Below are 27,709 nucleotides of genomic sequence, written 5' to 3' on the forward strand. Positions count from 1 at the left end.
TCAAAGCAAAGCTTATATTATTTTAAAGGTGAAATAAAATAATTATAGTAGTAATACCTACCTGTAAGTACATACTGGCTTATATCTATTGCAACAGCAGACGACCTTTTTTCTTTCGATATGGATTGATCCTTTGCAGTTTCAATATTCTGATACTGCAAGTCAAGAACATGAACTAGGTCGAAGACAACCGAAGTATGATACCGTTTAAAGATATCGTGCTCGAAAGTTTGCCCATTATCTGTTCTAGATACTAGTTCCGAACACAATCAACGTTTATAGGTTATACTTAGCAGCTAACTCGTTAATTACAGGCGTAGTTTATATTGCATGGAACTATAGTTTGGCCTGAAACCTGATATATGACTGAGAAGTTGAATAATGTTCTTCATACAACAGTATGCTATGTAGAAATATTGTATACTTCGATATAGCTTAGTTTCAAAATATTTCGATGGCTCATCTAAATAGGTTTTCATAATACGATACTATATAATAAATAGATATAACGGGATAAATCACACAGATTTAGTAAACCTCAAAGTAAGATATTTTATAATATTTACATGTACAGTCTGCCACAGAGAACTCTGACCCCTAAATTGGAACACCATCTGTTCAAATCGCGGGGGGGGTCAGATTTCTCTGTGGCAGACTGTACATACTAGAATATATTAATGCTACATTTTACTTGTGTTTATAATTACTATTTTTTTAAAGACCCCTTTTGCCTTTTTCTGTTTGGTCCTAAGGTTTGTCAGAGAAAGTCCACTTATTGTTAACTTTTATGTTGTGCAATTAAGTTTAAATAAAATAAAATATTCTAGAGATCAATCATCATTATCAGGAGTAGGAAATCCATAAGTAAATAATGTACTACTATATAATCATACGTGTGTATAAAATATATCGCGTCCTACCAACAGCGTTTCGTACTTAATCATATTTTCAGTGTATGGGAAATTATGGCACGTTTCCGCCGCTATCCGACGCTTGCCATTTGGCGGCCGCCGCTATGAGGTGATTGTTTTAATGAGTGAATGGATTTACCCGATATTCCAGTCGGATTTATGCAAACCAATATGTCAGCTGTGTGATTCGGTTATACGGAATTATTAGGACGTTTATGAGAGAAGTATTTTGGGTCAGTACTTAATATTCATTTTGCATGATATTTTTATTTTTTTGATATGATTGATCGGTGTTGCAATTACTGCCTAAATATCTCTTTCAAATTCACGGGTTTTCTATTAAATTTTGTACACACCCTGAATTGGTCGTACTACTTTGGAAGATTAGGCTACCTAAATGTCAACCATGTTTTAAAAAGCTTTTAATTTATATCATGTTAAGGCTCTATACCCTTATCGCCTCGTACGACCATTGGAGATTATAGCGTGGTCCTAGGGCGGAACTTCATACCCCGACTGACTCACTAGTGTTGCCGTTGAGCCAATGAAAATATTAGTCATCGACTTTCAAACTTCTATTAAATCAGAAATTACAGATAATATGCGCAAATATTAGTTTTGGTGAGATCGCCTTACCGAAGTAGAAAATAATTCACTGCGGCTTGTAAATGCAAATTAGCGTCGACAGCTGGTGTCGGCTCCGCAATGTATAGAGACCTAAGAGTTGGAACCGGGGCTATAGTATCGGACCCACTAATGGGAGGCAGCGCTTGCAGCTTAAATTAGTCCTATATTGGTGAAACTTTACGAAGTTTAGGCGTTTTTAGAGCTTTATAGAGAAAGTCTTAATTCTTTTAGCTGTCACTTTCTACTTTATCTACTTAGGGTGCGTTGCATCAGCAATTTTGACATTAACTACCTGCGTGAAAAAACGTTAGTTGACTGTTGTGTAACCCACCCCTTTGTGTAGTATTGACATAAGTCATAAGTAAGTATAAACTTACTTAAATTAATCTACATCATTTGACAAATCTATGTAATCTACACGTACGGGGCAAGAAAATTATTGGATATTATTTTGTGAATATCTTGTGAGTCATTCAAGAAGACCATCTTACGTTAATGAATTTATCATTAAGCAACTAAATGCATTTAGCTAACACGACTCACAATCTTGCTAAGTTTAATTCGATAAGTTAGATTAGCGGAATTAACTGTTTTACTGCGAGTTACTTAGCTACTTTTGTGAGCGTTCCTGAGTTCCGTTGAATTGTATGAAACTTATCTGTGTAATCAGTTTTCGGCTTACCTGGTCCTAGGGGAGTGGCTAAATATTGCACGTAGTTCTGTGCGTATGTTAGTGATTACAGCGACTATAATACGTAACGTATCACGTCACACTTTGTCGCGTTCGTCGTACACCTAGGACGCCAGATAAGACCACCTTACTAACGATTACTACGAAACACTCAAAAGAAAAATGCTTCACGAATGATTTTTCAACTGAACGTAAACAATCAATAAACAAATAATCCCACAGCCTTACTGGAAACTTAAGTTACTTAACAGGAGATTAAATAAATCTTGCAACGCAGTTAGTTGTCTTAGTTGCCAATCAGTTTTATTTAACATCCAGCTGCCATATGAATATTTATTATACCTAAGTAGGAATTAATTTTATCAAACAATTACCTTTAGAAATACAAAATTCACAACAATTTGTAAGTAAAATATTCTGGCAATGGTTTTACCTGAAATTGCAATGTGCTCACACTAACTCCATCGTCCATTAAATTCCACTCTCATTACTTAGTGGGACTTGGTGAAAATTAAAATATAATTTTTATGATGCGTCCAAAGTCACCGGTGCGAGCTACTGCACAGAAAGCAATATTTTATGTCTAATTTCTTTTTTAATGCAAGAAATTCCTCGCATGTGGATGTTTCAGCGTATAAAAATAATTTTGCGTATCCTTTCTGAAAAGCGTTCATAGAATTCTTGTGAGGCCGAGCTTGGATTAAATTTTCTAAATGTCTCCGTCTAGAATGCCCTTTACTTGTACGGTAAAATGTGACCTTTTACCTCGCTTTTATTTCGTTTGTCACAAAAATATTTTTGCAATGAAAATATGAAATGTAATAGAATAATTTGCAGATTAGAAGCGAAATCAAATCTCATACATTGAACAATGTAAGATTCGGCCAAAGGATACAACTCTGATATAGAATTGATTCATGGCGGATTAATTATGAATAGTATATAAATTTATGTTGTTTGTTTTTTTTTTTCTTTGTCTGTTTACGGACTTGAGGTGGACCTTATACCAAAACCATAGAGAAACTTAATATATTTTTAACACTAAACTAATAACGACGTCGTAAATTTATAGATGCATAAGTGTTTATTATAAAACTTCAATCAACCTACTCCCAACGGGTAAGCTCGAAATTCAAAGCTTGCAAAGTTTTTATGAGGAGACTAAGCAAAAGTTTTCATTGAAGTTGCGCCAAGATTATGAGTTCAGATTATTTTCACTTTAGATATTGAATACATTGTATAATGAAAATGGTACTTATTTTTCAATTAACGTTTTAATTTAATTATTAAAGTTTCATGTAACGTTAGTGTAGCATAAGGCAAGGTTTTGTGCTACAACTGATGGCGTACTGCGACTTTGCTGTCGAGTCGATTTGCAGTGAGACTCAGCTAACCAATCACAGTGCGCGATTGTGACGATAGAATACCCACACCGCAATGTAATTGGTTATCACTGCGAATCGACTAGATATAGAGAGAAGTGAAATGCAAACCCACACTGCACCCACTAATAGGCCACGTTTTTCAAAATTCGGCTGTAATTTTACAACAGGCCGTGTACCTGACATCAAAAATTTTTCGAGATTGCTATTATTGTCTTGTCAGCTACTAAGCATATGTGTGTGACACCCACTGGATTATATGGAGTCATCTATTCTAGGGCGGAACCACATGCCACACGACTCTTAAGGTGTTGAATTTCTAAGGATGGGTTGCACCGTCAACTCAAAGTGCGCCATTTTGTCTAAACGTCAGCAGTGCGCCGTTTAAAATCAACGTCAAATTTTACGATGCTACTCACTCCTGATTTTATTTTGTTCTCATAATATATATTCAGAGCTTTAAAAATTGAATGTGCGTAAAACTGCTCCTTATGCTATAAGAACATAAACTTTAGCACATAAATTCAAGTTTTTTCGAGATTGCTATTATTGTCTTGTCAGCTACTAAGCATATGTGTGTGACACCCACTGGAGTATATGGAGTCATCTATTCTAGGGCGGAACCACATGCCACACGACTCTTAAGGTGTTGAATTTCTAAGGATGTGTTGCACTGTCAACTCAAAGTGCGCCATTTTGTCTAAACGTCAGCAGTGCGCCGTTTAAAATCAACGTCAAATTTTACGATGCTACTCACTCCTGATTTTATTTTGTTCTCATAATATATATTCAGAGCATTAAAAATTGAATGTGCGTAAAATTGCTCCTTATGCTATAAGAACATAAACTTTAGCACATAAATTCAAGTTTCTTATCTTCAAGTTTAACTCACTTCAGAGCTAATCCTTAGCACATCAAACTAGCACTAACTTCAGACTGGATCCGCAGAATATTTTATGTGCGAAATATTAAATCGTACTCAGCTGGAATATAAGTCAAAATGAGAAGTCGACAATGGCTTGGCGTCTAGCCAGCTCTGCAGTTAAGATCAGCTTATTCTTTGATATTTTCTCCATAAAATTAATCTGTTAAATGAACGTTGTGATCTAAAATCATTGATTGAATTCTCGTTCGCGTAGATTGCATTGTGTACTGTTTTAGATGAAAATGATTTGTCTTTTTTCTTGAAAAACTATAATATCATTTATATATAGTACAGGTATATTATTAATTCCGCATTTCGGAGATTTATTAAGTTAATGAATTATAAGACCACAATCATCATCATCTTTTCAAATCAGATGTAAAAAATATGTTTTTTTAACAAGCAGGATTTAATAATCCTGCTTTTTAAAAAAACATATTAAAAAATGCCACACGAACGCAAAATTTGGTAATCCAAATTTTGTTAAAAAATGTTTTTATTATATTAATAAGGTTACTCCTGTAGAAAGAGGAGAATATTTTTTTCATGTTGGTCTTATTTTCCTTTCCTATGCTCATTTTAATGAATAAGTAGAGAAACTAAAAAAAAAATAATACTTCAAACTGAAGTATGCTTTGTCACTAACCCACTTTACAATATTTGACATTGACAGAATGAGACATAACATACTTAATGTATGCTTTATCTTTTTCATTAATAACGATGTACTCGTATACAACATAAGTCTCTTACTTACATAATAATGTCCATTCAAAATGGAAAATAACAACGCGTGCTCTTTATTGTATTTCAAAATTAGCCATTTAAACCTTTTCAAAACTTTGTATTCAGACATCAACACGAGCATTACAACGGATTGTTTGTTCGCCCGCATCGGCTGTGCTGACAGGGAAAGTTGGTCATTCTCGTTGCAATTCGGGTACCTACTTGAATAATTTTAGCACAAAACTTTTCAAAATAAATAGAATCATTTCGGAGAAAATCTTAAGTCTATACAAGTAAATAATGGAGTGAACTCAATGTCGTACACTAAGCTTGTGTGGTGGGTCTGAAGGACATAAACACAAACGGGCATTATTTACACAGTAGTTTTTAACTACCATAACACTACTGTGCGCGTTCATTTGCTTATGAACGCGCACAGTAGTGTTATGCTCATTAAAAACTACTGTAAATAATGCCCGCACTGAGAATCGAACCCGTCATGGATTCCAAATGGTGAATGTTTAATACATTAAAGACATTCATCCACGTCAAAACAATATTTTACTTAAAGTTGTAAGGTAATCACATTTATTTGTACTCCATCTAAATTTTTATAATATCACTAGATGGAGTGGACAAAGCCTGACACGTAAGGCACAATCGTGTAAGGTAAGGAAAACGAACCCATCTAGTTTATGTCAGTGGGCCCAGTCACGTCACTCGGCCTAAATCGAATATTGTGTCAACACGGTCAATACAATCCACCACTTGGGCCCACTCTCGCCTTTTACGATGCCATCCTGCCTATCGTAACGACAGGCCGTAAACTTTCGTTCAAAAATAGAAATATCTGGGAAAAGAAATCAAATTAAAACAGAGTGCACACACTATTCAAAAATATAGAAGGTTTTGGGAAATAAGCAATCCTGGCACAGAAGTAAGATAACGATGTGTCCTTACTCCAGGTGATATAGCCTTTGGGTCATGATGGAAAATGATCTTTTTCTGATTGGCCCGGGTCTTGGATGTTTATCTATATATGTATTTGTTATAAAAATAGTATCGTTGAGTTAGTATCCCATAACACAAGTCTCGAACTTACTTTGGGGCTAGCTCAATCTGTGTGATTTATCCTAATATATTTATTTATTTATTATAAAATAAATATCATGCTATCTCCTCTAAACATTGCAAGCTGAAAAATAAAATTTTTACTTGCTGCTACCCTGTAAAACTTATATTAATTTAATCGTGTTATTTTAATTTAATTTCTCCAACTATAACAAGTATTGACTGCGGCGCTATCCAGTCAATGGATGCCAGTTATCATGTCCCAACTGCACCACGAGTTCTCTATCCTAAGCGAGGCCAACAATAGAGCCCTAGTCACATATTGGTCCAAAATTATATAATAGTCGTTCCGACTCCACAAGAGGTAAATTTAAATTTAACATCCTTTTGCGGAGATGTGAATTGTCTAAATTGAAATGCGGTTCATGTGACCGTCTCCTTAGAATTTACGAGGCACCGCGGTCTATTAAAGGCCCTTTCAATGAGAAAGTGTTTTTATTGCTCCAAGTTGTTTTTGTTACTCTATTATTTGCCGGCGTTAAACCCAGCTATGAAAATTTTCACTACTTCCCTCTTAAATAAATAATTATTTTTTAAATGTAATTCCCAAAAGGTTATTGTAAGAATTGCTACCTAACAGCCTTTTTCTCAATGTATCTAATGAAGTATGTCATGCAATTTCTTTAAGATTTCAACTTCTCTTTTGTATCTCTAGAGAATATAATTTTTTGTTTTGTTTATCTATAAAACATTTGTGTGTAAGTGTACAAGTCGAAAGTGTATCTCTGAGGAATAATTCGATAAGATATGTTGTCCCTATGTATACTATGTTAATATGAATTTGTAACAAAATGAAATATTTAATTTGATATAAAATCCGCTTCCTCGTATTACGTAGAATCCTTAAAAATTCACGTTGATAAAATAGAATTCACTCATATTACACATATTTCGCAAATGAAAACGTAGAAGCCATTCTAGGTAATCTTTCAAACGTACTTCGCCAGGGGCAACAAACCACAGAAAGTACAGAGATATAGATCCTCATTCCACTACAATTCACATATGGCCAGTGGTGGAAAAGTTCTTGGTTCGAATCCTACTCGTGACACATATGTATAACTCATATAGTACTTAGACCTAATTGCATCAGTAAACTTTGACTTTTAACCGGCGCAGATCAATTTTATCGGTGGCGGTTGTTAAAGTTGACCGGTGCATCGTTTTTGATTGAACAGTTAAAAAAAAAACTGAAAAAGCAAGTACACTTTGCTTGACTGTTTTTGGTCTTTTGGTAATGCAAACATTCCAGACGCACTATAAATGAGAAACCATCGCAACTGAGTCTAAATACCTACATGGTTAATTATTGAAATAAGAAGAGTTATTTGTCGAAATATATACATATTTTTTGTGTTAGTCGCTCTAGATTCGTAATACATTTTGTACAGCTGTCAGTAACTAGAGACACGAATTCACAGGTATATTTCTATACTATTCCTATTTTTAGTGTTGGGTATAAAGTAGAGGTTTTATCAGAGGCTTTCACGCCTTCCGGTGGATCGTCCGTGGGGACGGACCTGCTCGATAATACCTGCCTACAATGTTAACAAGTAAAATTTGATTTTGGGAAACCGTTTGTTATGTTACGCCATTGTAAAATAGACCGTAATATCAAGGGAATTAATTTATGAAAATAAATTTGCTGTAACAAAATTGGTTACAAAGAGTATTGAATGAGTAATAATATTATTTTTTACGTTCATCACGATCATCATCTCAATTTTCTCTGCTCTCTGCCCGCTGTTGATTGTCTCTACCAGATGTCCTTTAGGCGCCTCGTAAGACATCCACGAGAAGATGTGAAGTGGTCCTACACTGACTATATATGTATATTTTCGAGTTTTTAAAAAAAAAACAGTTTTCGTAGCGTTTTTCTATTACACATATAAAGTCTGGTATCCAAATATAAAGTAAGATCTATATAGTCTCCCAGCATGGACCTCTGAGCCGCAGATAGTGAGAATGAATTTTTATAGTTTCATCTGCTGTCGACTGTACGTTATACAACTCGAACGCAATCAAGAGAAAAATGCTTTTCCTAGGTTTTCCTCGCCAACACCTCGTTACAAGGGCTGTCAAAATATTTCAATGAACATTCTTGGACATATCATGGAACTGGGTCATATATTTGAGTTTGTAATCCGGATATACATTATCACGCTGCAGTTTGCCGAACTTTGCAGGTTCGATATATATTGCTGGGTTTTCATTACGGTAAATAAAAAGTCTCATACAAACTACGCAATGTTCACGCATACGCGGCCTTTCCGGCCGCCATGGCAAATGGCAACTGAGTTTCATAACCCGTTGTGAAAAAGGATTTTTAATTTTTTCCGTTGGCATCTGTCTGAGTTCGGCGATATTGTGCAGCCGGCATAATATCGAGGATGAAAGGCTCCTATCGCTTTGTGACCGCTCTGTTGCGTGAACTAATTTAATTACCTTTACTGCCTCCCAGAGTCACTCGTTGGCTAAGCAGCTTCGCTGATGTGTCATATTTTCAATATTTTAAACATACACTTTTTACAACTAGACTCTGTAAAGTCAACATCACAAATAAAGTTTTAAATGAAATTTCATAGTTTTTACCACCGCATAGAGACCAATGTAGGGTAACTTGACGTGCGGTTGACTTTACATGGTTATACAAATTTTTTTACTTTCCAGCTAATCAGCTGATTAAGCAATTGATCAGCATATTTTTATGTAAGAACAAAATAGTTTTGTATTTTTCGACATACTTTTTTTAGGAAATTGAGGCACTTTTATAATACAATCAAACCTGCTTCTAAAATTTGAGTAGCATAAATAAATCAGTGTTTATATTAAAATAAATTATATTTACCTAAGCCACGACGCGTTGGATTGAAATGAAGATTATTGTATGCTTTTAGGGTGAGAGGTTGGGTGAGGTATTTGGAATCCATTTATTTTACCAACATAACAAAATTTATCTATATTTATAAATAGATGCTGTGCTTAACTTATTCAAGGCCAGCCTAAAAAGTGAATAACTTTTGAATGAATTCATATCTAAAATTAATATTTAAATGGCTTTCAAAGGCCTTCGATTTTCGACTAAAAATAGCCCCAGATCCGGTAAAAGCTGTAAATTAGATTATTCTTCCTATATCGGGTTGTAGAGAGCTTTGTAGCTCGGTCTATCGCGTTGAACTAATTCTGTTAGCTCGCCCCGCTTGCGACGCGTGGTCTAATATTACTCTGGTGATAGCCGAGTCTTTATAGTTTAAAGTCGCTGTTTTTTTCAGTTCAATAGCTAGATGAAATTTGTATTACTAGCTGCGCTCAGGAGCTTCCCGTGGGAATTTCGGGATAAAAAGTACTCTATTATTCCAGGTTATATTCTACCCGTGTACCAAGTTTCTTAAAAATCCGTCCAGTGGATTTTGCGCGAAAGAGTAACAAACATGCATACACATACACCGCCACAAACTTTCGCATTTATAATATTTAGCAGGATAAACGAGGCATCCTGAATCAGAATAACCCTAATAAGTATCAGGATTCCTGATACTTGTTAGGGTTCCGCACCTCAAAAAGTAAAAACTCAACGGAGGATAAGTTCATTGCCCATCTGTTTGTCGGTCAAAACTCATTTTTCCAGAAGCATTAAGAGGTAACATATGAAACGTTTATCTTTAAGCTTTATAAAAAAATATATATAGTAGTATGACACTGACATTATTTTTGATACCAGTGCCGGGTAAACAAGATTTCCTCTCCGGAACGTTCAGTCTATTTTCCTCATCAGTTCGAGCTTACTTTCCTGGATCATAGTTGACATTATTCGCCTTAAAGATCGAATAAAAACCAAATGAGTTACACAATTTTTCGATACATTTCTTATAGTTTTTCCTATATAAAAGAAAATCAAAGTTCGTTTACATTGCGATCAAAAGATAGTTATGTCGCATATTTTACGATTAATTCGCAGTTCATTTTCCATTGATCTACGACCATGAAATTTGAGAAGTAAGATGTGAAGGAATATCTTACACATTTGGACCATAAAAACTAATTTTACTGTACCCTCATAAAGAATAATTAATCTAATCTACTTACATGTAATTGAGAGTAAATATAAATGGCTTCCAAGAAAAAATAATGCAAAAAAGTAACCCCAGTCTCTGTGCTTACACTGCTTTGACAGAGCTATCCGTTCCAAGTAAATTTGCACAAGGGAATAGGATTGGAATGTTGTAATATTTAGTTTCAGGCGCGCGGGCGTGCGTCGGTGTCGCGTATTAATTAATTTATTGGCATTTTTATTTATTTTGATGCCGTTCTTACGTCTATAATATTTAATTTACTTTGAATATATTTATCTTCTTCTTCTTCTTCATCTGTTATCTTATTTCACTTAGAGTCGTCACATTAATATCTTACGCTTTCGCCAAAGAACTCCTGCTCCGTGTTGTCATGGGGTTTTCATTTTGCCTTTGCATCTTTTTTTGTATTGGATCGCAACAATAGATAATCCAATAATAAATTTTGATTGCACATATCATCAAATTAGTACTTGACCAAGAACGTCACCTGAAAACAAAAATCAATAACAAATATAATTAATCTTAATATAGTCATGTATATACATGACAAAACAAAAATTACTCGTAAAAATATTTTCACGAGTAATTTTTTTTTCTAATTATTAGCACACACGCATTTTTATTTTGAACCAACTTCAGTAGTATTTACCTCTATAATATACGTTATCTAGCAAAAGGAAATCGAAACAAAAGATCTCTCACAGGCGTCAGTGGAAAAAAGGGAAAAAGGGTAAAGGGTGTATTTTTATGCCCGAGTAAGGGCGGAAAACCAAGGAGAGTGAGGAATTTAAATGGGAATTCCAAACGGAGCAACGGTACAGTCGGCTGCACTTAACTTGTATAAATTCCTTGTAAATTCAACTCTATTACCTTCACTTTGGAGTTAAATAAGAAAACACATAATGTTGTCTGTAGGTACAAGGGAGCAATATATGTACGTAACAAAGTAGGACAAATATACCGTGACAGGACAAATATAGTAGGATAAAAATATACCTATACAGATATATGTAATACCTTAAATATTATGGTACACTTAGTAGGAACATATTCAGTGGTGTACGAATCCAATTAAAGTAATATCTCATAAACTACACCCACTCACAACTCAAGGTCCCTCCACAATTCACTCAATACGCACACACATCGCCATATAAACAGCCATTACTTAGTCTTATGATCTTTAATTTTAATATAAATATAGTGACAAGTAGTTGCATACACATTAGTGAACTAAACTGTCCGCCAATGTGCATATTTCCTCACGATGTTTTCCTTCACCGGACGTAAGTAGTGATCTCTGAAAACTACTATGATGAGAGATGACTAGATGAGTAAGATTGGTATACAAACTCATGTGACACGAGTAGGATTCGAACCTGGGACCTTTCGATTATAGGCGTACGGTACCACTCACTTACACCATACTGAACCGCTTTCAATTTTCTTTTTACATTGTGAATAGGGAACTCTAAAAAGTAAAGTGAGAAGCAGTTTGCTCGATTTCAGTAATTTTCAGAGAGCCCACAAGTGAAAAGGTTGTCTTATTATAATTACACTGGAATCTAATTATATTCCAAGATAATTTATAAATATTTCCAGTTGGTACGCAGTATTTTTCCTTATTTTGTTTGAAAATTGTTGTTTGTTTCTTGAGGAAAACGACAGTATAATATATTATTAAGTACAATAAACAACGGTTTAAATGAAAAACGTTAAATGTCTTATAAATTTCGGGTCTTATATGTTTTATATTCAATATAATTATATTTGTTTAGTTACATGTTTGAGGAAATGTGTAATGTTAGCAAAACCATAGAAGAACAAAGTACGAAGAAGCAACATTTTTAACACTAGCCGATATCGAAAAAGGCAACAAAATCTCACCAGTTTTGCACGGTCCTTGTGCAGTCAATATTCGGGGTAACTTTGCCCATCCTCACGCTGGCAGGAAACCAACAAAACGTCGGTTAGGTAAACTTTGCTCATGTTTGATCGCCGGTAACATGGACAATCATCCAAAGCTATCAAATATTAATCGAGCCGTTTTTAAATTTCCAACCACCTGACGCAAATTGTGAGTATTCAAAGTAATGTGAATACAAACGTATTATATCTATATCATTGTAACATACACATATGTCCTGAAGTCTTTATTCCTTACGGCGCAGGGAGAGCCAATTCGCGAAGCTCACAGGTCACGTTTTAATTTAAATTATATCTGTAAAAGTACTATAGATGGAATTAATAATAGAGAATGTTATAATGGTTAAAAATACATACGACGGAATCTAAATTCAGAAATCGATATCTGACTTTCCCCTCAACATCAATCGTCTATGCCCAAATACCGATTTTCAACTGTTTCAGAACAATTGTGGCCAATAGCACACATTCACTTTGATAAAAATATTTTTATATATTTTTTACACGTAATTAATTATTTTATTAGACTTGCACGAATTTGCTATTTCGCGTAAAAAAAAAAAACAATACTAAATATCCGCCTGAACCGTGGAAAATTTTAATATCAAGTTTTCTCCTAATTTAACCCGCAAGACTGAATTTGCGTCTTTCACAATTTCAATTTAACTTGTGATAAACTTGCAACTTGTCGAAATTAACTTGGGGTATAGAATCCGAGGCAATACCGACGAAGGTAGCTTAACTTACGTTGCATTGAACAAATAATAAAACTTTATGAAGAAAATTCTACAAATGTCGTTTTTTTATGCCATTTTTTCAGCAAGTTCTATAAGCCATGAAAATAAGGCATTTTTCGCAGTCCGTCCCACATTATTTACATATTAGCTGGTACCACCCAGAATATGCAAATTTTGCCGTGCATTGAGGAACTTTGCGAGTCAAATTGTTTGCGCATTACAAGTTTGATCTGGGTTATTGATGAGCTGTGTTTTACTTATGTGCCACTGTTTACTTCGATTTTAAACTTTATTGCATTGAGTTATGAACTAGATAATCCTCCTTTGTTATGTACTGAAAATTCAGCGGAATATATTCGAATAATTTAAAGAGATTCAGCGGCAACCCATTTCACGGTAAATTTCGATTCCACAAGACTATTAATGGAGAATATCAGAATGTTGTAATGACATCGTATATTTTTATCATTGAAGACATACTATTTCATGGTTTTAGCAAACAAACAATTAGGTGATAAGAAAGATAAATTTATTCCTAATATACCTATAATGTGGGTATTTTATTTCCTTCCGTCTTTAAATTTAGTTTGTTGTAACATAGTAATATGGATTTAGCTAGTTCGAAATACATTAGTTTGTATACATTTAAAAATTTGCGTCTTAACTATTTATCTTTTAAAAAATAAATTAATGTATGCATACTGACTAAGCATTGATCGAATATTGTCTTTGTTACTGCCACAATGCACCCCCTGTCTGCTTTATATTATAAAGTGTGGTAGATAGTTTTTTAAAATAGAAACAAACTTCAGTGATATCTAAACCCACCCCTTTTTTCGCATATTTTATTTTGTCTCATAATAGGTCTAGGTACAATTGATTTTTGGCCTAAGGGTAAATGTGGCGTTAAGCTTAAACCGTTATGCGTAAGAACGTTATGCTTAACAATAATTAATACAGTATGCTTTAATAAAATAAGACTAATTTTTTATGCTTATAAACAATGACCAATTTAAACCCATATTCTATTGTATTAAAAGACATTAATTTCACCTTTTTGGAATGAAATATTGTCTTAGAAAGTATATATATAACACATACCTAACACAGACATTCGAAATTACGTTCGTAAGATCAACGCGTCATTCTAATATTAGTTATTAATAAATTTCCATCCAAGATCAATGTCAACAGACTAAATCCGATTCCTAACAAATCAACGTTTCCTAAAATCCAGTATTATTATTGCTTCGAATGAAGAGAATAAATAAATAATAGGTCCGAAATACTCGTCCAATGTCAAATAAAAGTGTCACGAAACCTTAGGACAAAATACACATTGAGACCGAATCATGTTGATACTTTACAAATAAATAAACAAAATAAACCGACCAAGTACGGTTGTATCAACAAAGTATCGGTTCTGTAGGCAAAAATATACAATTTACCTATATTTGTGCAATTGACGGTCAAAACACATTTTTACGGATAAATCTCATGAAAAATTTGCTCTATATAGATATTTATATTTCTTGTAGCCAGTAATGAATTAAAACCGAAAATATAGATGTTTTCATTCAATAACATAAAAGTTGATGTATAGACAATGTAGGCAGCAGAAGCTAAAATAGTGAAAGCAAAATTATTACAGTTTTGTTATTCGTCCACAGAATTCCAAAAATTTTCCCGTAAGTCATGGGATAACGGCTCCCTTCCTTGGTAAACACCATTACTGGATCCTGCTATAAACCGGCAAAGATAAGATGAATGGGGACCGTGACCGTAAAACTGGATATCGAGTGTTCTCTTTACGTAGTCATGTAAAACCATATGGACTGCCAAAATTATTTGGATCATACTTTGGCTCAATGTGTTTTCCTTGTTTGTAATGATAGGTTGTGATTATTTTTACTGTGATATTGACTTCCATACTATATAATAACAAAGAATGGGTGCCTAGTGCCTATGTAAACATTTTATGTGTTTAAATTTAACTGTGTACCTACTATTGGCACTTGGCAAACACATTCTTGACATGCATTTGGTGGGTCACAAAAGACTTTGATGTTAACTTTCAACTGCCAATAACAGGCGCTGCCAGGTAAACAGGGAAAGGTGCACGTGAAACATATTGCATTGGAGTGAGTATTGATTGAAGAAGGAGTGTGACTTCAAACACGTATTCAATTTCAAATATTGTCAATTGTAGTGATTTTTATAAAACACACTACACAAAACTTACATATTCTGACCACAGAGTTATTTTTATTAAATTGTCGCATAAAAATTATCACTCATCTAGTTTTGTTAGTATGATTTGACTGCATTTGAATGATTATTTAACTGAAAAATTACTTCAATCAATAAATATTTTATTTCCCCTAGAAAATCTACGGCGTAGGTTAAGCTACGTCATTGATTAATCAATGTCGTAGCTAATTAATTACTTACTAATAATTAATTACTCAATCAATGTAATTTGTCCTAATATATATATTTATTTTATTAAGCTACGACGACGGGTCAGCTACGACAATGACTAAGCTACGACGTAGGGTGAGCTACGACGTAGGGTGAGCTACGATGTAGGGTGAGCTACGACGTAGGGTGAGCTACGATGTAGGGTGAGCTACGACGTAGGGTGAGCTACGACGTAGGGTGAGCTACGACGTAGGGTGAGCTACGACGTAGGGTGAGCTACGACGTAGGGTGAGCTACGATGTAGGGTGAGCTACGATGTAGGGTGAGCTACGACGTAGGGTGAGCTACGACGTAGGGTGAGCTACGACGTAGGGTGAGCTACGACGTAGGGTGAGCTACGACGTAGGGTGAGCTACGATGTAGGGTGAGCTACGACGTAGGGTGAGCTACGACGTAGGGTGAGCTACGACGTAGGGTGAGCTACGATGTAGGGTGAGCTACGACGTAGGGTGAGCTACGACGTAGGGTGAGCTACGACGTAGGGTGAGCTACGACGTAGGGTGAGCCATAGCTCACTCTTGACTCTTGAGCTCACTAATGACTAGACTACGACTTATGGTGAGCTACGACAATGACTAAGCTACGACGTAGGGTGAGCTACGATAATGACTAGACTACGACTTATGGTGAGCTACGACATTGACTAAGCTACGACGTAGGGTGAGCTACGACATTGACTAAGATAGGACATAGACTACGATTTAATACATTGCAGTGGCTCTCGAATAATATGTTAAGTATACTTATCTATTCAAAACTATGAAAGGAATAATAATAATGACATTTTTGATTAATTTATCGCATTCAATCCAAATGTTGTTTAACTTTTAATTTCTCCGGAGTAGTATCAATCAAAATGCATATCAAAAATTCCCCAATGAAAATAAAGCCCAGTTCAAATGAAATCCGTGTTATTGTTGCGATCTGCTGACTACGTGACATTCCGACTCGATACACACGTTCAAACGAATGTATCGAACAAACGAGTTTCGTTCCACATAGCCTTTCACCGCTGCGTTCCGCTCTCATTAGCCTCGCACGTTGATTCCGTTCTTTTTAGTTTTTATATTTTCACTTTATTTGAGCTTTGATAGAGAAGTAAACAGGATTTTTTTCTTTCATTTTTTACTCATATGCTCAGGCATCTATTTAAAAACCTCGAAATTCAGCCCTTCATGACAAATATAGCTATCATACATAAAGAATTGGTATTAAAATTAACTGGAGAGGTCCCGGGTTCGATCCCCGGTCGGGTCATGATGGAAAATGATCTTTTTCTGATTGGCTCGAGTCTTGGATGTTTATCTATATATGTATTTGTTATAAAATATAGTATCGTTGAGTTGTATCCCATAACACAAGTCTCGAACTTACTTTGGGGCTAGCTCAATCTGTGTGATTTGTCAGTATTTATTTATACTCCATTTCACACACAAGTTGATAATTACCCAAAGTGCAGGTTTCCTCACATTTTTTTTCTACGTTGTTTGTCGTGGTCTATGAAAACTAAAAGTACCCTATTCCAGATTATAAACCCAATTACCAATTCTCATCCAAATCCATCGTTTATATTTGAGTCGTTGAGTAACTACCTCACTCATAGTGGCGAAGTGGTAAAGTACTTGCCTCTGAACCGGAGAGGTCGCGGGTTCGATCCCCGGTCAGGTCATGATGGAAAATGATCTTTTTCTGATTTGCCCAGGTCTTGGATGTTTATCTATATATATATATATATATATATATATATATATATATATATATATATATATATATATATATATATATATATATATATATATATATATATATATATGTATATGTTATAAAATATAGTATCATTGAGTTAGTATCCTATAATACTAGTATAGAACTTACTTTGGGGCTAGCTCAATCTGTGTGATTTGTCCTAATATATTTATTTATTTATAGTTGTCTAAACATTGGTATCGTAGCGAGATGCGAAGATATGCATGTAGATCTCGTAATATAACTAGTACAATATTTTATCTATTTGTAGTGTTAATTTTTTAATTTAGACTCATTTGAAGTAATTAATCAATGGTCAATCGTTAAAATAGCTTATTTCCGTCTCAAGGATAACGTATTTTAAGATAAAAGATTGTTATTTTTAGTAACATCGAATTTTTGTGTTGCTTAATTTAGTATGACATAATTCGATAAGTAAAATTTGTTTTTATTTATAATTTGGAATGTATCATATTTTTTTATAAAGACTTCCGCTTTAAGGATAACGTATTTTAGGAGAAAAGATTGTTTTTTTAAGTAACATTTAATTTTTGTGTTGCTTAATTATTTAGTATGACGTAATTCGATAAGTGAAATTTGTTTTCATTCATAATTTGGAATGTATTTTTTTATAAAGTCTAGTAAGGTATAACGCTACGGACAGGGTTGGATGTAAATAGATGAGAGGCTTTTGCCCAGCAGTGGGACATCACAGGCTAATTCTTGTCCATTTGATACAATAAAAACAGCGTAAAATAAATTAATTATAATATGAAGTTTCAATAATTTACCCACTTTTTGAAAACATTAAACTTGTTTGCATTTCGAATGTCGTTGATTGAATATTTTCAGTATGAATAATAATAAATAACAGTACATAGCATTGCAATCCAATAGTTAAATTGCGCGGAAACAATGAACGGAACGAATACAAATATGGAGTGATCAAAAGTATAATAATATCTCATGAAATTTAATTACTTGTATAAAAAATATATATCTTGTAATTCAAATACATAAGTTTATATTATTTGCATATAACTCTGAAATACTCGCGAAATAGAGCATTACTATTTTTATCGTACTACATACACGTTTCTGGAAAATTACTTGGAGCCATCATCATCATATCGAGTGTGTTATTGCTATGCTATTGGTGTCAGATTTTATTCAATTCGCCTAAAGGCATCTGTCATGAATTTTTCGACTACTTACCGCTATCTAGTGGCAGGTAGTCGCATACACACTGGTGAACTAAACTGTCCACCAGTGTGCAGGTTTCCTCACGATATTTTCCTTCACCGGAAGCAAGTGGTGATCTATAAAAACTAATGAGTTTGTTTATCAATCTGGATAAACAAACTCATGTGGCACGAGTAGGATACGAACCTGAGACCTTTCGATCCACAGTCGTCGACCCTACTCGGCATGATACTGTTTCCTATTAGCTGGCTAGGCTATGTGGTCCTGTTCTAGGGTGGAATCACACGCCAAGTTAAGTTTAATTATGAACGACTGCCATACAATTAAATAAAATATTACTTTATAATATAAAACGATGGAAATTAAGTTCTGTACTTTATTTATTTTTTGTTGAATGCTGCCCCGAGTATCATCGCGATGAACATTGTTGATTCAGTTTGATTGTATTTTGCTCCTTAATTGGTTAACGATTTTGATTTTGAGTGTACTATTTCAATTCCAGTGAAATCGCAAATGGTTTTATCGAAGTTTGATTATATTGATTGTTGAAAAAGATTGATATTAATTGTGGTTAGAATTAGGGCCTCCACTGGTAAGGAGAGGGCGAAAATTTGTTACGCTTTCTATTTTACTTTACGAAGCTCTCAATTTAAAGTTTTGAAAGTTGAAAGGGTTACTTGAATATTTACTCTCATAAGAAAAATAAATTACTAACAAGAACGCTTCGAAACTACTTAGCTTAATATAATAGACTTATGTATTTTCAAACCTGTAGATGCATGCTAAAGAATTTATTCTTATTATAACAACAAATTTATATTAGGTATTAGGATTGATTGGACAGTGATTTGTAGCACTTTTCTAAGCAAACATTTAAACTCCAACTCCGCCGCATAGTCCTCAAAAGGTAACCATCCATAACTCTTCGTTCTAATGCTGTGCTACAAAACTGATGCATCCCGTTCCAAGTACCATATCGTCGCAATCAAAGAGAGAGCTTTCAAGCTTTCACAGTCATATCCAAAAGTTGGAGCTTTGTTCCAAGGAGCTTTGGCATGGAAACATGTGGGCTGCGGCTATTGTCTTCAATTTAGTTTATAGATATTACCTTTGTTTGTATTATCGTTCCTACACAGATTGGTGTGGTCTTTTGTTTAGAAAACATTATATTGTGCAGTAAATTCTGCTACGTTGAATAGATTTTTTTATAGGACGGCGTTTGTTATACTGAAAGTTGAGCGACTTTTTTGCAAGTCTTTTTGAACAGTTTTTTGAGCCGTCATACTTATTTCTATGCGATGAATCACTGACAAAATTTCGCTCTTTTTCCTCTGTCAAAATTCTATGCTACAGTCAAAGCACATTCTATATTCGAATTACGAGTATATACAAAAATATCAGTCATTTAATTATTTCCTATCCCTCTCAATGAAAAATTTAGCTCAGTTTAACTTGTTAATTTTACAGCAGCTCGTTTCTGCAATTCGTATGCTGAGTCACGGCTCCGCTCATCAGGAAATTAGGAATAATGTCAATGCATACAATCAGTTGTTTTCACAAGTAATTAAAATCCAAAATCAGCTGAAATTGAAATTAATAGTATAATAAGTGTAGGAAATGTATGACAAACTCAAAGTGAGTGTCAGTTTGTCAAAGTTTGTAATTTATTAAAATGTGGGTTCTGTAGGTTCATTATTTTATGTGGAGATGTTCAAGTCTTATATTAATTGTTTGGACAATCGTCTTAACAGCGCACTGCGATATCTCGTATTCAACTTTCATGGACTGGCATTGTTTGAAGTTTAGCTGACAAATTGACAAATTTGCTTTTAGAAACACTTTTTAGAAAACTTTTCAAAGTAGGCGTCGACGTAGTAGTGTTTAGAGTGTTTAAATTATATACCACTGCAACTTACTTTAATGAAAAGTAAAAAATACTTTAACACGTTTTTTGTTAGAGAAGGAAATCCAGACTCTTCATTATTTACGATATTACACATATTTTTGATTTTAAATTAGCTTATCTAGGTAGCTTCAGAGGTCATTGGGTTAAAACCATTACCTGCACAGAAGAAGATATCAGTGAGAAGAATGGAAAAGTTTAGTAGGTAATAGTATTTTTTTGCCACCAGGTTGCAACAGGACGTACTATGGTGACATCGGCCGAACCTATGAATTGGAGCTTCATCGACCCAGAGAAGACCTGGTGCCTTACGTGTGCCTGATCACCATCTCCGCTCCTGGAGGGATCCATGGAGATTTGATCCAGGTTTGTATCAAAAAATATTTAAAAATATCTATATATAAACAAATTAAAAATGTCATGTTAAGCAAGCTGAGCTATAAACTTGTTATTATACTTACAACGATTGATTATGAATGCCATATATTACTTATAAAATAAACCATAAGACGTTGTCAGTGTAGACTTTCTATATCTATGACCATGCCATATCATAGATGCAATAATTTTTCAAAGAACATTCTCAAAGATATTGAAGAATAAATCCTGAACAGAATTTTCTACAAACTGTTGTATTATTATGTCAAATATGAATGATGTTAACTCGCGCCAAAATGCTCGAATATGAAAAATACTCTGTCAGAAATAAAGGGAATATAAATATTTAGAAATAAAATATGTAGTTTAGCTAAAAAAGTAAGAAAGTGGACTCTGGGCTACGACACTTACCTTCTGAGAAGAAACCAGGAAAATGCTCCGATGTTAAATTATAATGGAAGTTTTGAGCATTTGTTTTAATTAATAATTTGAGTGCGTTTGACTTCAATCTAGCCTGATAATCAAAGAGGAGGTCTAGGGTATTTATACCCGTGTCGTTTGATAGTGAAACGGTGCTGGGCGAGTCAAATCATACAATATCTGAGCATATTCGCCGAAGTGCAGCCTGTAGAAGACGTAGTCGACGATATATATTTTTCGTTTATTTTAACACAGGCATAACAATAAATTAATATATTATAAAACCAACAAACAATATAACAATATAGTAGACTAAACAGTGACGAATATATGTATTATTATATATACACGTGATAACTCAATGAGCACATCATTACAGGAATTTTGGTAAGTACATTACTATCCTGTCTAATCGAAGCTATGTATGAAGTATTTTCATTGATAAAATAATCTTCATCACATTTTTTATTATCGTATTTTATTCTTATCAGTCTGAGGTCTGCTCTGGACAGTCCATCTCTTTCAATTCCAGTCGTCACAACACAATCTCGAGCGTGATCACTCAGGCGTATTTCAATTTTATGGACAATCGCTTTCAGTGTTACGTATTACAGTTCTTAATATTTTTCTACAATTTCCTAATACCTCATAGCAAATTTACAAACGTACAGATACAGTAGTTTTTGTCCCTAACAGGGTTTATTTTAAGATGAGCATTCAAATAGCTCTTAACTTTTTTAGGTGCTATTGCTATACTGTAGTGTAATGGGCACATCGGAATAGCTTATTTGGTTTTAAATATATTGGTTTCTCTCTTATATCTCCGTGTGTTTCCGTTTACATTCGGAGCTATGACGCCCCAAAATCCATTGATTTATAAGAGAAATATCCGAATCCATTTTTGCACATAATATTTCACGCAAAATGGACATTCGTAGGTATGTGTAATTATCAGACCTTTCGAATATAAACAATAATGGTGGGTTGCACCATTAACTTTGACGTTGACGTTAACGTGCGCAGAAAAATGCAAAGTACGCGACGCTTAAAATCAACGTAAAATTTGAAGGTGTAACACCCTCTAAGAATAATCCAGCTAAACACAATTTGTTTCAAAAATTCGAGCCATTTTAATAAACATAAAGTTTATTTAACATTATAGAGTAGATATTATTTACAAGATTACAAAGCACGCTTATACTTATAACATCCAAAGTTACGATAACTTTTCATATTAAGTATATTAAACTCGAATTCAGAGCTGAAATTTATCAAATTTGTAATGAAGTTACATGATAACACAAAATTTTTAATTGTGAAAGTTATTAGTATATTGTGTAAATTGAATATCGCTAAGTTCATATTTAACACTGTGGGTGTCACTGGTCTGATAACTGAGGATGCCGTGCGAAGTCCAAGAGAAAACACAGGAAAGCGAACCTTGGGCTCGGACGCTCTATGGCGGGAGAAGCAACCAGGAAAATTCTCAGAGAAAGAGAGAGATTGTGTTAATAAAACCGAAAATCGCCTATAAACTAGATTTTATAGGGGTGGTTCTCAGAGTGTTTCGCCGGCTGCAACCGTGCTGTCATTACAATTTTTCAAAATTTTACAAATACAAAAACTTTTATAATAAATATTTACTGTGATAATGTAAATTTTATGAATGATTGATTTTGGAAACGATTCCTTCCTCAAGAAAATTGACGCATCGTAATGAACCACCCGGGCACGATTCATTTGAATTTTGTTTATTGGTATTTTTATACCAGAATTATTTTATAATTGACGAATCTCGATTACAATTTAATTGTTAATGGCAATTATTTGTGAATCGCTATTGCGTGAATAATTATTATGATATTAAAATTCGTTCATTATTTTCAGATATTAATTTACGAACAATTTATACTTATCCGAAAATGTCCTGCGTTTATCTCTTCAGACCTATCACTTCTTCATAGTCGTATTCCTCATGGCTGAGGGCCGTGGTCATTACGTGGAATGAAACACACACAATGTTTTTGATGTTTTCCTTCACCCGAAGCAAGTGGGAGTCTATAAAAACTACTATACATGAGTCAGACTGATATACAATCTGACTCATGTGGCACGAGTAGGATTGAACCTGGAACCTTTCAATCCATAGACGGGCGTCTTAACCATTACACCACCACCGCTTCAAATCAGATCTATCACATTTTTTACTTAATTCTGAAGTAAAACAAATAAAAAAATCGACTACCCTAGACTTGAGTTCGTGCACGTACTGTGTTCCCATTTATTAGCTGACTTTAATCTCCTCTGGTCGTTTGTATTGGAATCAAACCACCCGTTAATTTGCATATAATTAAAGGACTCCTATAGAGCTTTGCAGTAAAAGGAGCTTTCGCCATTTGTAATTATTGAAGGCGATTTACGTAACAGTATAAAAGCTTTAAGTCAATATTTATATAAAATAAATGATTTAAAAATTACTTACTAATTTTTAGGTAAGCTTCGAAGTTAGAAACAATCGTCTAATAAAAATAAATCTGGAATCTGGCTTAAAATTTCCAAAAACCTTACAAGCATTAGCATTAGCTTATATTAGTATGAGTAAAAATTGATTTTATGTAACATGCCAAATTCTTTCATTCTTTTTGAGTGAGTTATTGATAACACTAATGTGAGATTTTATTTAAGTCACTTAAAGGCATCTAACATTTCATTTCCTAATGCCTTTGAACCATACCGGAATTGTTACATATACGAAACACAAAATAGATTGTTTTTATGTTAAATAGAAAACTTACAATTCAGCTAGCAAACACATGCTTACAATAAATCCTGAACTAAACAATTCTATGACCTAACTTGCAGGCATGCAATAAAACACTAAATTTATCGTCTTATTTTTCGAGTTCTATCAACGACATTCTGGTTGCCAGCGACATAAAGTACAAGCGGCATGAAACAGAAGGAGGTTAGAAAAAAGTCTGCATAATAAGTTCTTCTATAAATATCTTTATTTATTGTTTTAATAATTATTTACTTGGTGATAGCTTATTAGATATTTGAGCAGAAACAGAAATCCACAAAATATTTTACGTAGTAATGAATATAGGTACCTTTTTAAAATCTTCATCTTATTTCACTATTTTCTATACTATATTTAATATACTTAATTATTATAATCATTTTCAGCCTTATAGGCATTTATTATAAATAAAATTCCTAATTTTTCATAATGTCTACAATATCAGTCAATACAATTCCAGAGGTTAAGACAATTAAACGAATTCTACTGACAATTCTATAAATTTGAAATTTACGACTTTCTTTGTCTGACCGATCGGACTCTTTCAGTCAATTAATCAAACTGCAAAGAATTATAGGTAATTCCACTATGTCCCTCCCGATCGGACGACTGAGTGAATGCTTATTTTTATAATTACATGAATTCATAAATCATAAATATGTAAACCTTTATATCTTTATATCATAAATTTTATATCTGCACCGTTGTTTTGTGAAAGGCTGAAAGCAACGTAAGCAGGTCAAGCGTGAGCGCAGTGACCGGAAATGGCGATTGTTGCTCCTACACACGTTTCACTTAAGTTAATTTAGCGATGGAATTAGATTACGTACTCAGAAGGGTCTGGGTTCTATATCAGTTCTGACTTTTGAATTTATTTACACTTGATACAGAATATATTCTTATATTTGACAAGCACACCCCCAATTTGGCAAGAAATTGAATACCTATGCCACACAAAATTTGTCATATTAAACGAACAGGTATTAAATGCGCACATACCTTTTATTAATTACATATTGACACTTACAAAAAGTAAGTGTCAATAAGAATTTTCTGCTTTTTATCTTGAAAAATATTAAGTCCCATGCAATCTTTCAATTTTGAAGGTTGAGGGTTAATTATCAGAAAAATCTGAAACACGTTTCATTAATTTGTTGTAAACAACCAAATTTCAAATTTTCAAGTCACTAACTTCAACGGTGTTTCATATTAACAGTTTTTCACCCTTTTTTCTTTCTGCAAAATTTTAAAGTAAATCGGCTCCGTGGATTGTTATTTTAATTTTCCTACAGGACCTACTGCTCATTTTCCGGGATAAAATGTATATAAGATATTAACCCGGAATTACGAGGTATTTTTTATTCATTATTAGATTTCCGGGATGAAATGTATCTAAGATGTTAGCCAGGTATATAAGGTACCTACATACCAAATTTCAAGCAAATCGGTCCAGTAGATTTCGAGTGATGCGCGTTCAGACAGACAGACAAAAATTTCCAAAACTATATTTTCGTCATCTATATCAGTAACTAAGTATATTCTATGAAGAATTTTAAAAAATCCAAGAACCAATCAGCTAAGAACGTAAGAATTAGAAGAATTTTTTTACGAAAAAATAAACATTTTATTTTTTACACAATTTTGATATACTGTTGATCGTTAGTCGCTTTTCCCAAGCCTAATGTATTATGTACGTTTTTATGAACGGTCACATTATATTCCAAGCAAATAGGCAACAAAACAGGTCAACCTTGGCGGTTCGGTCACTAAGCATTGTATAAGCTATGGGAATATATAGTACATAGAGATATTTTAACTTTTTTTTAGTATATGACTAGCCGTGAATTAGAGCACCTACCTCAAATAGAACTACTACTCCCATGGGTATCGTAAGAATCGAGCAAGGGGTAAAATATTTTGATAGATGTGATGCAATTTCATGAAGAAGTCATTCAGGCAGATCACACACAAATTTCAAAACTTTTAGGTTGATTTTCGAAGCGGATCCGGGATTTCCAGGCTTTGTTGGTTGGAATACAACCGGGTCACTTTCAGATGAGACAGATAGAAGATATTGATTGTACTAACCTTATAATAATTTCATTCATTCGACATTGCGGCTAATTTGACCAAAAGCTTTGTCCAATCATTTTTACAGTGAGTACTCTAAAATCGATTCCAAACTCGATATCGTAATTTGGAGTAATTTTCAGCTTCGCCGCCCACGCAAATGGACTGTGTCCTTTGGGACCAAATGTCGCCATATTTCCCTCCATTTTATACATTTGTTTTTGAAGACGAACAACCCTGAACGACTTCCAATAACTTAGTTTTCAATTACATCACCGTTCAAGTTAGTTTTAAGTTATTGCTTTTGTTTTAATCGCTTTATTTGCCAACTTTTGTGATCGGTGTCGGTAAATGTCTTCTAAATTGTTTGCTCCTCGTCATAGCTCTGAACTGGTAACAAATATTTTATTCCTTACATTATATTCGTGAAAACCAAGTAGGTCATAAACCATAAAATAATATTTTATTTTGATGACTATTAGAATTCCCTATATTATTCGAAAAACCAAGTGAAACAATTATTGTGATAATGAATACTTTCAAAGATATGACAAAAATGAAATTACACATATTTGGACTCGACCAAACGCTCCATACTAAATGATAATCTAACGTGACGTCCAATTGAGTAATATCTTGTTTCAAAATTTTAGTTTTTTACGATGGTAAAGTTTATTTGTAATGATGAAGATGGTTAAGGTTATATATAATTATAATATTATTTTTTTAATGAACTTTTCAATCAACTTAAGTTCCTATGATAAACCGAAAGCATTGTTAGAATTCATGAATTATCATAATGGGTTTAAATTTATATTATGTATTTTATCTAGAGCCTACAATTTTTTTAAATTTTTTGACATTGACATCTACCCTATAGTAGATATTAGAAGAGACCAGTAAATACATTATCTTCAGTGTAATAAATATATAACTATTTAAGTGAATTACGTGGATAGTTTTGTACATGAACTAATTTGTTGAATACGTTAATTAATCTGAGATTGTATAGAGCCGGTGAAACCACAAGCTCACAATATCCTGACGAAGACTACATTTACCATGTGTTGGTAGTATTAAATACAAGTTGTGAACAAACATTTAATATTCTAGTCTAGTCGTATTGTTATACTCGTCATCTTGTATTTATATTGACCTATGAAATAAGTGTAAAAAAGGTAGGCAAAATCTAACAAACCTTTCGTACCTAACTTAGGATTCTATTTTCAGATATTCTTCATTTTGTAGATTTTTTTGTGGCCCACAGATTTTCATTTCGGATTCTTACAGGATCCACACATATACATCACATACATTACGTCTTGACACTGTCAAAATAAATAAAAAAACATACATATTAAAAATATATACTTATATGAACATTAATTACTTACCAAATCCATTCCGATAGAAAAGTCTTGGGGCGGACCTGCAGTCCCAACGCAACAACGGTGAAGTAAAAACTTGCTAGTTTTTGCAGGTTATTCCCAACGGCTCCTGTACTTACGTCTTATTGTCATTGTTATCCGAATGAACCCTCTGGGCTACTTTGCCCTCATTTACTCTTCATTTGTGTAGT

At 33.7% G+C, this 27,709-nt stretch overlaps 1 protein-coding gene across 1 annotated transcript in view; it reads left to right on the forward strand.

Moving 5' to 3' along the window:
- Positions 1-27,709, forward strand: part of LOC128683762 (uncharacterized protein) — a 79,233-nt gene that overhangs the window by 25,604 nt on the left and 25,920 nt on the right. Inside the window, exon 3 of the mRNA XM_053769690.2 lies at positions 20,692-20,828. Within this exon, the coding sequence (XP_053625665.1) occupies positions 20,692-20,828 (137 nt within the window). The remainder of the gene's footprint in view (positions 1-20,691; positions 20,829-27,709) is intronic.

The sequence above is a fragment of the Plodia interpunctella genome, chromosome 3, assembly GCF_027563975.2.
Source record: "Plodia interpunctella isolate USDA-ARS_2022_Savannah chromosome 3, ilPloInte3.2, whole genome shotgun sequence".
Lineage (NCBI taxonomy): Eukaryota > Metazoa > Arthropoda > Insecta > Lepidoptera > Pyralidae > Plodia > Plodia interpunctella.